Source organism: Mobula hypostoma, chromosome 25, assembly GCF_963921235.1.
Source record: "Mobula hypostoma chromosome 25, sMobHyp1.1, whole genome shotgun sequence".
NCBI lineage: Eukaryota > Metazoa > Chordata > Chondrichthyes > Myliobatiformes > Myliobatidae > Mobula > Mobula hypostoma.
The window spans coordinates 24,029,488-24,043,016 of NC_086121.1; the positions used below are offsets into that span (position 1 = coordinate 24,029,488).

Consider the following 13,529-nt stretch of genomic DNA (forward strand, 5'->3'; position numbering starts at 1 on the left):
TAAATGAGATTACCTAATCTCTCTTTGATTTCTAGGTTGGTCAATGTGTGGTAGTGTTCAGCCAGGCTCCCAGTGGTAGAGCCCCTCTGAGCCCCAGCTTACATTCCCGGCCATCTCCTATCAGTGCCACACCACCGGCCCTTGGCGCAGAAATGAGAGAACATCGTTCACAATCCCCTGTACGGAGTACTGATGAAGTTCCCTGTGTGAATGGACGTTGGGGCACATTGAGGCCAAGGACGCACAGGCCAGCTGCATCCAGTTCTCGGGAAGGCAGCCTATCTCCAGCGAAAGGAGAAAGGTCACCAGTGTTAAATGGTGGAACATTATCCCCAGTATCCTTATCTGGTTCTTTGGATAGCCCAGTGCAGCCGGGATCTCCTATCCCATCATCTGTGGTGGAAGGATATGATCTTCGAGGTTCAATTGGAGGACTTCCCCATGTCATGAGACAAAGCACAGCAGCGGAACAGAAGGCTGAATCAGGATTAGATTCATATAGGTCCCAGGATTTGGTAAATTGGGATTCAAAACCCTCTTCCAGCCATGGAGTAGAAGATAATGGGACAAGTCCAGGAACTGAGATTAGTGTTGGGAATGTTTCAGAGCAAACAAATGGAATTCACACACCACCTCATGTTGCGACTGCTTCTCCGGGCCCAGTTTCACCAGGAGCACTCCGAAGAGGGCTGGAGGCAGTGAGGGATTTCTTACCGCAAAGTTCGATATCCGCCGTGCCAGCAAGCTCAAGTTCGGCTCCTTCATCTGTGTTGCCCGGAAATCATGGTCAAAGTTCAAACAGTACTGATGCACCACAACGTCCTGCACCTGCCCAGGCAGATGGACATGCTCTGCCACCAATTGCACGTCGATTAGGCCACCACCCACCTCAGTCTCTAAATGTAGGCAAGCCCTTATACCAGAGCATGAACTGCAAGCCAATGCAAATGTATGTGTTGGATATAAAGGATGCAAAAGAGAAGGGAAAAGTTAGTTGGAAAATTTTCAACAGTGGCTCAGTCGTAGGCCCGCCGGAAACCAGCCTCCACACAGTTGTGCAAGGAAGGGGAGAACTGATAATTTTTGGAGGACTGATGGACAAGAAACAGAATGTGAAGTACTATCCAAAAACCAATGCATTGTATTTTGTGCGAGCTAAGAGATAATGCACCGCCTGCAGGTATTTCACATTACCTGACGCACACCCATAAGCTGTGAATTAAAAAAAAAGATTTATCTGTAAAACTACTCTGGAAGTGGTTTAAAGTTTGCTAGTTAAAAATTTTACTCCATTCCAGTGAGTTGGTTATATTCAGACTTATCTATCTTAATTTGATTCTCGCTATGTTCTCGAAAGCTTCTGCTGCTTTCAATACTGATCGGATAAAGAAGTGGTGCGTGAACACTTCCTGTTGCGGTAACTTGTGTGGTATGCTACAAGTTAGCAAACTTGCTTTAGCTAGGTGAGATCTTACTATAAACAACTACCGTTGCATTGGCAGGGCACAGTGAGTCTGCAGGAGTACGTCGTGCCTTGTTTGAAGTTACAACTTCAAACAGGAGGAAATGCCCAGTTCATTAATACGGGCAATTTTGTAATTCAATAATGTGGTTGCAAACTTCAGTCTGTCCTGTGACATTTCTTTACCAAATCAGCTAATTGACATAAACCATTAATCCAAGAATTGCACATGCTGACCCCAAAGCCAGCTGAGTTGACACATTCATACAGGTCCGTGAAAGGTGTTGTAAAGCATTTCAATTTTCTTTTATTGCAGTTTGTCACTTAATTTATTTTTTTAAAGAGAAATGATGTAGGTAGTGTATCAAGAGAAAAGTTTAAGTATGGACTCAATTATTGTACTCATTCCTCTCCAGAAGTCGAGGTATACTTGCCCAGCTAAACATTGAATAGCTCATACCTTGTTGTACTTTTCCATGTTGGGAGGAAAACACTAAACTTCATTGCTTACAAGGACATCTGTGTATCTATCCTATTATTATCGGGAGACAGAAAACCAAGCAATATTAGTGTTCCTGATGAAGATGCAAAATTGCCGTACAGCCGAGTCTACTGCCCATTAGGATAAATTCAGGATAAAAGGAGGCCTTCTTTGTTACTGACTGAGTGTGGTAATATTCAGTTAGATTGTGCAGAAATTCAATGTTATATTAAAGTCTGCCTGTTGTCTGTCATGGTAAACTGCTTTATTTCAGTTCAGACAGAACAGAAACTGTTATTTCTGTATATTTAAATATCAGAGAGCTAATTGGTTCAGCTGTCTTTGGGAGCATTTCCCATTCTGCTGATGTCAATTAACTTTTTCAGTGTCATAAGTATTCATTAGGAGATGACTTTTTCTTTTGTGAAACACGTATTTTACTTTTTGACTTCTGTTTTTCAATTATAGCTATTAATTGGCATCATGCAATGGCCTTGTTCACCAGTTTTATAGTGGTGTCTGTTTACACCATAAACAGTGGATGTGGTATTGAAGTCACATTGGAATTTGCTTGTAATTTCTTTTATTCACCTATTGCATCATCTAATTTATAATTGCCTCCAGTAATTGCCTGAAAGGCTAAGCTGCCATGAAGAAATGGGTATTGAGCTGCAAATCTGGATTAAGGGCATTTCTTGAACAATTTTCTTTGTTTATTTTATTATTTTAGTGCTGATATTGCATTCTCCCTCAGACACCATGTCAGTCTAACTTGCTGACATTTTATTGCCAGCTGCTGTTTCTGTTACATTGCTTTTAGGGTTGCCAGTATGGTGAGTTGCACATGTAATTTCCCACATGTATGGGAAATTGCCTGTATAATTGTGTTGTATTTTGGGTAGCAGCCAAGGTGAGTCTGCAAAGGAGAAAACCAAGACAGAATTAACCTACCTCTGCTCTAGGCTGTATAGTGTCCTTGCAGCTACTTTGAATGCTAAGATAGTCTTGCCTCCTAATTTTACTTGCTCACCCTGTCTCCATTTTCAAGTTTCGGTGGGAGGACAGGTAACAACATTGAATTCCAGCTCTTGTACCGTAGTGGCTGTATTTCGGACTAAAGATGAAATTGAGGGCATGTGTGTTCAATCCCCTCGCTGTAATGTATCGCGTCTTCTAAAGTGAGACAATTTGTGGGGGAAAAATTGTCTTCTTGTTTCGTTCACCTTATTACTTGTTTAAATGTAACAAACTGCTGATTATAAAGGATGCAGGAGCTTTTGTAAGATTTAGTCAAGAGCTGTAAAAAGCAGAAATTGCATCTTTTCAGACTGAATGGCAGCAAATGCAAGCCATCAGTTAAAGAATTTGCTCCAGGATCTGGGGGCTAGTGACTGAAGATTGTAGTTTTCAAATTAGAACTCATGGTCATCTTGAATTTTGATGGACGAGGTTTCGATTACTAATAAGTATTTGTGTAACCATCCATATATTATCGAGGGTTTAGAGGAACTGCATTCCAAATCTGGTCATTACACAGTAGAGAAGAATATCCAGTCCAGTTAATAAAAGTAGTGGTTCACACTGCCTCTTCAGCCGACTTTGTTGTGTGATGGTTTGGAGCTTGCTGCAAGCAAAGCATCTCTAGAATACACAATATTTTATGTAATGCGACATAGTCGAGAGGCCCAGGTGATTTTTATACCAATTTGGTTTCTCTGCAGATGCCAGATCCTTTCAAAATGCAGCAGTTCAGTAATTGTAAAGTGTTGATAGTTTCCCCTAAACCCACAGAATCCTCTGCAGTCCTTGAGGTCACAGGGAAGCCACTCTGGAGAAATGTGAGCTTGTCACAGCTCTAGAGTGGTGCAAGTTGCTGAAAACCCGTGGCTGTATTAAGTATGCGCAGTAGTGCCCTGCTGTCCAAGGTGAAAAAATATGTTGAAGGCAGTAATGGGCTTGCACAGATTTGCACAGATATAATCCCTTTGCCAGACCTGCTGCTTGATTTATTTTCTACAGATTTTAAGAAATATAGGAATGAACTAAAATGCTGCTCAAATTTGAATCCAGTAAATATAGCTGGTGTGCAAACTTACTTTTTGATGTGTTACAGGTTTATGATATGGCTGTTGGTGGTATGGGTATATATCTGGTGAATACATCCTCAGTTCATTGAATTTATGCCCTGCTTTGATAAGGTCTGTGGTGCCCATGTGTTTGAATCTTTCCGCAGGTAAAACCACAGCTTTGGTGCTATTTATGTTGGCCTCTTTTCTGACGAGATTGATTCAGAAAATCCTTGTGTTAATAGTAAATTCTATGCAATGTTTTTATCCCAAAACATGGTTGTTCAGATTAGTATGATTCATCCCTCCTCTGGTTCTTAGAATGTTTGAGAATCCATCCCTTTTTATGCAGTTATTGTGTAGGTTGTGTATCTACTGCCTCTTTAAGCTTGATGTGGCTCCAGGATTATGTGCCTGGTGAAAGGTGTTTTGAACCAGGTAACTGTTGCAAATTCTCTGTGATAACATAACTAAAATAATGCAATATGGCTTGTTAATGGCAAACCATCTGTTCTCAGTCATGGTTCTTGATGGGGTGGCTCTTTGCTGGGGTTTAGGATTTTTTCACTGATGGCCAAAGCATTATTTGTTAGTCTTGTCCAGCACAAACAGTAGGAAGCCCACTAGTAGTATGTGAATAAGTTGTTTTAGCCTGTTATGAATCAGCATGTATCCCTATCTACTTAACTTTGTTCTGCCAATCCGTGCCTATAAAGAAGAGGTCCATGCCATTTTGGATCCATTCATTCTGCAGTTGTAGTCTGATTCAAAGACTCATGTAATTCTTGCCGTGTTTCAAATGCCAGATTGTATAGTTAGCAATACTGTACATGCAGTTCCTGTTTGCACATCCTGGCCTTTCTGGCCTGATTTCATTATGTATGTACTTGGTCAATCACCTAATTATGCTTAGAGATTGCCCAACTTTTGACCCCCCGCTTCCCTTGGCCTTCAGCTGTTAGCAGTACATTTGATAATTTCATAAATTCAGCTCTTGTGAAACTGAACCTCAATACAAATCTACACAATAAACTCCAAATGCAAAATTACCACTCAAAACTTGAATTTGACTACTAATAATCTCCTCCCAATATTCTGTCCATTGCTGTATTTAACAGAGAACTTGAGGGCAACATTAACTTTCCTTTGCAGGTTTCCATCATTGCCAACAGGAAGTATTTTCACCAATGTAAGAGTTTATCTATTTCTCAAATCTGAAGTGGCACATTTGACTTCATGAGTTTTCTTCATATCACTTTTCCACTATTTCAATTTTATACCCATTGTAATTTGTTTAATGATGAAATAGTGAATAAGTTCTATTTTAGATATCATGCTTGCAGGTTAGTGCTATTTCCAATACCTCACCTTCACAAGAGCACTTTTTTATATTTACTCTCCATTACCCAAATCAGGATTATACTTTTCTGTGATTGCTCCCCCTCGATGGCCAAATATTTCACATGGGATTATTATACTCAACAGACTTGGAGAATTGTTCTATTAATCTATGAGGTTATATAATAACTTTAACATAATTTAGGATTGTGACTGATTTAGAGAAGGAACCCTAATTAAAAGAAGCACGAGTACACACAATGTTGTCAGTGCTTCTTAAAAGGCTTTGTATTCAATTAAATACTTTTGAAACTCATTCACTTAATAGACAAATGAAAACAATTAGCATAAACTTAGTATAAACTTCTACAATGTTGTAAATGCGACAAATGACGTACTTTGTATTTTCTCTCTCAACACTCCATTAAGGGAATAATCTAGGTTATGGTGTGCTTTAGACAACACATCAGTAAATTTGGAATGCTTAAGAAACAAGAATAAAATAGAAACTGGATTTTTTTTAAAGAAATGCTGCATATGCTCACATTTCAAATGAGTTTATGCAGTGGTAGAATGATATGGTTCAGAAAAAGGTCATGGGAATTTAATTAACCTTTGAACTTGTGAAACAGCAGAATGATCTATAGTAGCAAAATCTCTTATTTTTAACTCATATGAACAGATGGGTTTATTTTTAGTTTCAGTTATCTGCATAGTTTCTGAGGCTTATGCAGTGGATATCATCTCTGTAGTGTTTTTTTGCCCCTTCTGAAATGCCATTGCTGCTTTGAATACTTCAGGAATTTTTAATTGGTATTGGATAAATCTCTCTGGTTTACATGCAACGTGCCTGTACTCATCAGATGAAAAACATTTGAAAAGGCATAATCTGTGATTTCTGGGGAGCAACTGGTAGAGCAGATTTTCTTGAGGTTAATTGACTTACCATTTCTTTATACTGTTTAAAAGTGCAAACAAATTTGGATCTTTTTTCAAAAATCTAAATATACATTTTATACTAATGAAAAATAACAAAAATAATATCTTGTGCCTGATGCATTTCACTAACAATCAGGTAATTTAGCACTGACAGGCATGTCTGATACAAAACATAGGCACAAGCATGCGTGGCCAGTATTGAAGATCTTGCACTGGATCTTCAAGTGCAGCACCGCCAATGACTTGCTCTTTGTTATTTTGTCTACAAACCATCTGTTTGATTTTTAATCATTTCTTTGTAAATGATTTATTATTGAGTTATGGAGTTGCACTGTGTAGAAACAGGCTCTTCTGCTGACTGGGTCTATGTGGATCATCATGCCTGTCTATACAAATTCCACGATTTCTTAGCCCTCTGTGCCTTGGTCATGCAAGTATTTGTCCAGATGCCTCTTAAATTTTACTGTTATAGCTCCTGATTCCATATTCTAGCTCCTCTTTATGTTAAATCTCATCTAAACCTATGCCTTCTGGTTTTAGACATCCCTACCATAAAAACAGATTTTATCTTTCTTATCCATGCCTCTCGTACTGCTCAGCCTCCTTTGCTCCAGAGAAAACACACAGCCCACCCACTCTCTCCTCATAACTTAAATCCTCCAATCCAGGCAATATCCTTATGAAACTTCTCTATACCTTCTCTAGCTTAAAGACTTCTTACCTGTAGTATGGTAAACAGAATGGCACACAATGCTTTGTACAGCTGTAACATGCAACTCTTGCACTTAGTGCTTCAACTTTTGAAGGCAAGCATGCCATAAGCCTCCTTCACCACCTTGTCAAACTGTGTTGCTGCTTTCAGTGAACCAAGAACAGCTTCCCAGAACCCTACCTCTCACTAAAGTATGTCCTGCTCTGGTTTAACTTCCAAAATGCATAACTGAGTTCATTTCCATCTACCATTCCCTTGTCCACCTGCCTAGTCAATCTGTATCCCATTGGAACTTAACCTCCTTCATTGTCTACTATACCATTAATTTTGGTGTTACCTGCAAACTTGCTCACCAAATATATCTTTGTCCTAATCATTAATATTTATGATAACCAACAGAGTCCCAGCACTTATACAGACATCCTATGAAAAACAACACTCCACTGCTTCCCTACCTCCAAGCCAATTCTCTATCCATTTGGCTAGCTTGCCATGTGTCCTAACTTTCTGCACCAGTCTACAAAGCTGGACCTTGTCAAAGGCCTTGCTAAAGTGCATGTATCGAATATCTATCCCTCTATCCTTGTCGGTCCTCGTGGAAGTAAGAAATTATCTGTCTCCCCGTCTTCCCCTCTTCCCACCTAACAACCCCTTTGTACACAACACACTCATGAACCCAACGCATCTTTATTCGTCCTAAATTTTTGTAATGTTCAAAGCACACTTGATTTCAAAATTTCAAGGCAAGCTTTATCAGTGGAAAGATAAAGTTTAAGAGCAATTTGGAGAAATTTCAACAATGGTCAATTTAATGTGAGTGGTAGAATTTTGTAAAACCTGCTTTTGTTCTTAAATTACTGTTGTGATGATTGCATGTAATTGAATCAGCTTTGGTAAGCTGTGCTAAATTGAGTTTCACCCCGTCAGTACAATTTCTATTTGTGTCAGAAACTTTTTATTATACAGTGGTCTTGTGTGAAATCTGCATAGCATTTCCACACAAATGCAACAGTGCTTTGCATATTGAGCTGATCAGGTGTGTTCCTGAGTCCATGATTTGGAGTGTAATGGAAGTTTTGTAAAAAATGAACCAATTTGTAATTAAAAAGATGTTGCTTAAAGAAAGATTGGAATTATTATTGCTGCTGAGCAAAGTACTGCCCAGACTGGGTAATCCTAATACTCCATGCATTTGAGTCATTATCAAGGAAGGTCCCAGGTTAATTTGCTGATTTGATTTGCTTCAACTGATCTTGGCCAGATTAGCTATAGGAATGAATGGCACTGTCCTAGTAGGAAATATAAACTACTGTTCTTCAGATGGAAAGTGCATGTTTATAGAAGTTGGGATGTCCTTTGTGATTATATAGCCTTCCAACATACCAAAGTAACTTACATATGATGAATGACAATTTTGGTAACATGCTAGAGCAGGGGTTCCCTTGCTTTACGGTATTGGTTCATGGCATAAAAAAAGGGTTGGGGAACCTCTGTGCTAAGGGATACCCAGCTCTTCTGGAACCTGTTCCCCAGTGAGGGTAGCAATTGGAAAAAGCAGGGAAGTGGGCTGAGCACAGTGCAATGGAATGGAAAAAACATATTTAGTTGAACATATGTCATCTATATGCCATGGTTAAGCTGGAATAGTGTAGATATAATGGTGATGACCCACTGTTAATTAAATTTGGATGGGACCCCTTATTTTCAACATCGATTATATTTACACAAAGCTACTCTGTTTCACTAATAGAGTAGAATGATAGGTTTGGTCAAACTTGGATGTACTGATCTTGATGTCCTAAAGCTACCTCACCAATGACTATACAGCATATTGTGTAACATTTATATTTGTGCTGGCTAAAAGATGTCAAAACTTTAAATGTCAGGTTTTACTTAAATTGATGCTTTTAGAGTTTTTTGTTAGAATTTTATTTCCAACTATATACAAGCAGATGATTTGATTGATTTTCACCTAAGATTTATTGAATTGATAGTCATTTTCAATAGTGGTCAAAGTAGTTTTATCTCCATTTTTTGACAAAGCTGTTTCTAAAGTGAGGCTCATTTGAAAGTTCATGAAGTTAATGAAAAATATGGTTATGCTAGATGTCCCTGTGAAAGAAATTATACAATTGATTTTTTTCAGGTGTTTCCCACAAACCATTTAACATTGGTTCATGTCCAGAGTGATCTGATATCTTATAACATTAATATTTTGCTTCTTTCTCAGGCTGTAAAACAGACTTAGTACTACATTGTTGGAAGTTACAGACTGATCTAAACAATTGCAGAATATACACGCAGTGTGCCTGGTAGATTGGCTGGAAGCCATACTCATCAAGAATACAATAAAGGGAAGTCATGGCAAGTAACTACAGTTTCACATACATCAGAAGCTAAGAGTACAAGGCCTTTTTTTTTATTTGGAAGTTACCATTTTAAGTGCCTGGCATTAACAGCTCCAAGACTTTGAAACCAGCTTACTTCTGCTTATCTAATGCTCTATTGATTTCCAGCAAGGCACCCATCTATTTTAAGAAATGACAGAGACTGCAACAACTAATGCAAAATCATGGAACCTTCAATTATGTTTCTTGGCATACTTAATGCCACGCAGAGTGGGCATTGGGGATCGATGTACCTCTAACTAGAAGGGTGAATGTTTACTGGACAGATGAGCTCAGGCTGGGCCAGTTGTGTACTCCCATCACTAACTCTTAATAATTTCAATCACTTTCTTTCATAGTGCAAGATTACTGAATACAGTGACCATGTAGGCACCTAAGTATATGTTGAGCAGCAGCAGGAACTTTTACCTCAAGTAGGTCTCAATGGACACAGTTTCTTCAGTTTCAGAAAACTGGTAAATTTATGTTTTGCTGCTGAAATGAAGGTAGACTCCTTAGTTTGTTTAATGTAGGACAAATATCTGCTGCCTTACCTGATCCCATTAGGAGACTGATCAATGCAGATTTCTATTTTAAAGCTATGAATAGTGCTAACTCTGCTGCTATTTATAAAAATCTATTTGGTAGTTAATTACATACTCGTTTGTGAAAGTTGCCTCACTGACTCTTAAGGATGCGCAAGGAAAATTACAATATTTCAACACATCATTAAAAGAGCTGGAAATCTGAAACAACTAGACCTACTATTTGCAACAGTTACCAGCATTTGCTTAAAAAAACAAGACATCAGTGTTTGACCAGTTGTAATAAATTATTTTGTGAAGTTCTCAGTTCTCTTAAAAGGAAATACTTTTAGCCAGAAAGATCGCCATTTGCCCACTGGTCAAATACATAATCTATTATACATGCAGGCTAAAAGGCCTTATTTTAAGTGATGATGTTCTTGGTGTAAGGAGAGGGCAATGGTCAACATAATTCAGTGCCTTCAACAATAACTTACATTTTGTATATCACAATTAATGGAGTAAAGTACCCCGAGGTTCTTAACAGGGCTGTACCAAAAAATCTACAGTAAATATACATGGCGCCCAGTTTGTTTCTCACAGGCTAAGTGACCTGTTAAGTCTCTTGTATTGGGCTAGTTATCACAGGACAAACTTTGCCTGGGGGGAAAAAAAAGCTTTGAAAATTGGAGGTGGTGATGAGATAAAAGGTTCTTGCTGGTGCACAGGACTACAACCAGAGGCACAGTGTATTCACAAAAAATGATTAGGAATCGGATTGTTTGAAATATGCCGTATAATTAAAGAATCAAAAGTTCTCTCAAATTATTAATTTGGAATCCATAACTATGTATAAACGGGACTTATAGTTGCTCCAAAGAACATTAAAGGTATGGAAATCAAGTGAGGAGAGGAATAGACTGAGTTGCTTATATAGAAACTACAATGAAAACTTGGTACCTAACTGGGATATTCTAAGAACATGAAGAGACTTAACAGTGTAGTTTCTTCCTACAAAATAATTGTGATGTGCCTTCATTAATAAATCTCAAAAATGTGGGAATTGAATATTAAAGATGAATCTTGCTGACACTGGCTATCCATCCTAAGAATTTGTTGTTGAAGTGGCGAAGAGTCTTTACTTGAACAAACTGGATTTAAAAAATGGACATCACTGTGTCTGTTTTCAAGACTGAGGCACTGCAAAAGTGTATCCAGACTAAATCTGATTCCAGATAGATGCATATAAGGAAGATAAAAGTGTGCAATCATTCCTATAATTACCGTGAAGTGAGGAATAATTATACCTGTAGTTACATTGTATAGAGACAAAATACTGCATATGGTGTCAATATTTGAGGGAAATAAGTTGAAAGGATTTGGCAGATCAAACAGCATGTGTGTTGAGAGAAACAAGATTTTCTGGTTGGTGACCTTCTAATGGATGTTGGAGGCGATTAGCTTTTAAGCAAGTACATTGCTGGGGAGTAATGGGTTGGATGGTGCAGTGAAAACCTGTTAAGGTTTGCCATGGGGATGGCAAGGATGATTAAATAACTTGGTGTAGTGGAAAGGGGCATGTGGGACGTGTGCAAATGGCAGGTTTTAAAAATAAATTGTGTTTGCAGTCTAGCACAAAAGAGCAGTGGGAAGAAAGATTAGAAAATCTAACGTATCAAGAAATGATGGCCTGGTCAAGAGAGTGGTAAAAAGGAAGTAAATGTTAAGCCAGAGTATTAATCCAATGAAATGCAGCAATGGGCTATTCCTATCCCATGTATCAATTCCAAATGATTTTGGTGCAACCAATGTCCTCATCAGCACATATTATCCAAATGAAAAAAGAAGTCAATACAAGCACAGAATTAAGAGGGAAAAAAAAGGCCAGAAAATACTTAATGTGCATACTATTTCTAGAATTTGTCTAAAGAATTGGAACAAGCCATGGATTCTGTTCCATCATTCCTTAAAATCGTGACTAAACCTCAATTTCAGCTTCCAATATGGTCCTTGTACATTTATGTGTCCAAAAATATGCTAACCTAACCACTACTAAATGTCGACCACCTCCTCATTCTGTGACCACAATCCCTTTTGGAACTCTCCAGTCTTTGATCCCCTCAAGCTCATTTAAGAACACTTCTTGTCTAAAGAGGATATAGGTCCATTTTATCCTATTTCCCATGTTGGACAACCTTCTCGTTCTATGGGATTTGATTTACACAAAAAAGTGCAAAGCTTCTGGTTGTCATTTTATCTGAATAATAGTGGTCATAGTGGTTTCCAAGTTTGGTATTGGAGTGTTAGCCTGAAATATTGATAGAATATGCCTGGTCAATCTGGTGGTGCTTTACACACCAACACAATACTAACCAAATCATTTTTTCTGTATCCAGGCTCCAAGGGTCTCTAACAACAAGTGATTGGGTGATTTTTAACTAATCATCTGGAATTATCTAATGAAATTTAAGATTAAACTTAGATTATTTACATCATTCTATAGAAAAATCACATTGATATCAGTAATTATGCAAAAATACTTGTTTTAACACCGCTGCCAACAACATCTTACAACTATCTCTGAAATGGTAGTTTATAAACACTCAAACTTCTGGCTTATCTGTGGAGTATGGGTATGAGTACTGCATTGATGGGGATGATACCACTTAAATTAGCACCAGAATCAGACAGTTACATTTAATTAATGTTTCCAGTATCTTTCTCAGTTCATAAAGTAAAAATGGCTGTTTTTAAAAAAAGGATCATTGTGTCCCGTTTCACTGTCTAAATTTCATATTTGGGAATGGGTAAAATGAAGGATATTTTGTGTGTATTGTTTGTCCTCACATTAGTTACAGGTGGAGTATGAATATGAACAAAGTTTCAGATTACTTCTATTTCAAGTAATAAAAATTGTTTAAATGTCCAAATAGAAAGGCCAGAATTGTTCGATCTTAGCTCCTTTCTTGCCTGCCTTGACCAATAAAGATGTTAGAGTAGTGAAAGACTCCAGGGCTTTGTAATATTTGTATTTAAATGTGCACTAACATTTTTTTCTACTTTTGGGAAAAATGCCATTCCAAATTTACTTGAAGTCTTTTGCAATTAGGTGTTTGTTACTTTCTTGAGTGAAGTCAATGTGACAGGTGTTCTGACCTCAGCTTGTATCTGTCCTGTGTTAAGTGTCTGTAAAGTCCTGCCTGATCAGATCATGGTACAAAGAAGCTGTTTCTTATATTAAAGTCATTTTGTAAAAAAAAAACATGCTTGTCTTATTACTTATTAAAAAAAACTTAAATCTTACGGTTTAATAATCCAACACTCGTACCTCTCACTATTTAAATATGCTCTTTTGCATTTGCCGTAATACAACAATTCAGTTATTGAGAGCTGACGAGAAGCTCACCTTTTCATTGAAGACAAGACAAACAAGGATAGGGCCATCTATTTCAAGAAAGTTATTTCATCGTAATGCTAGAGAGTCAGTTTGATTTTATTAGATTGGGTCCTAAGCTAATAAAATCAAACGGGAAAATGAAAAATAGGAGGGGAATGCATCATTAGCGAAAATAAGATGGAAAAGTAAACAATTAACCTCATCCGTGCAACACTTAATAGTA

The 13,529-nt window shown here is 37.8% G+C and overlaps 1 protein-coding gene across 2 annotated transcripts in view; it reads left to right on the plus strand.

The window, feature by feature from the left end:
* fbxo42 (F-box protein 42) overlaps positions 1-13,146 on the plus strand; it is a 54,542-nt gene extending 41,396 nt beyond the window's left edge. The window contains exons 10-11 of one of the 2 annotated variants that reach the window (XM_063033433.1): positions 36-1,180; positions 9,229-13,146. In XM_063033433.1, the coding sequence (XP_062889503.1) occupies positions 36-1,166 (1,131 nt within the window). In that variant the 3' untranslated portion in view covers positions 1,167-1,180; positions 9,229-13,146. Of the gene's footprint in view, positions 1-35 lie in introns of both variants that reach the window. The other variant, XM_063033431.1, reaches the window with a different exon arrangement.
* The last annotated feature ends 383 nt before the right edge of the window (positions 13,147-13,529 follow it).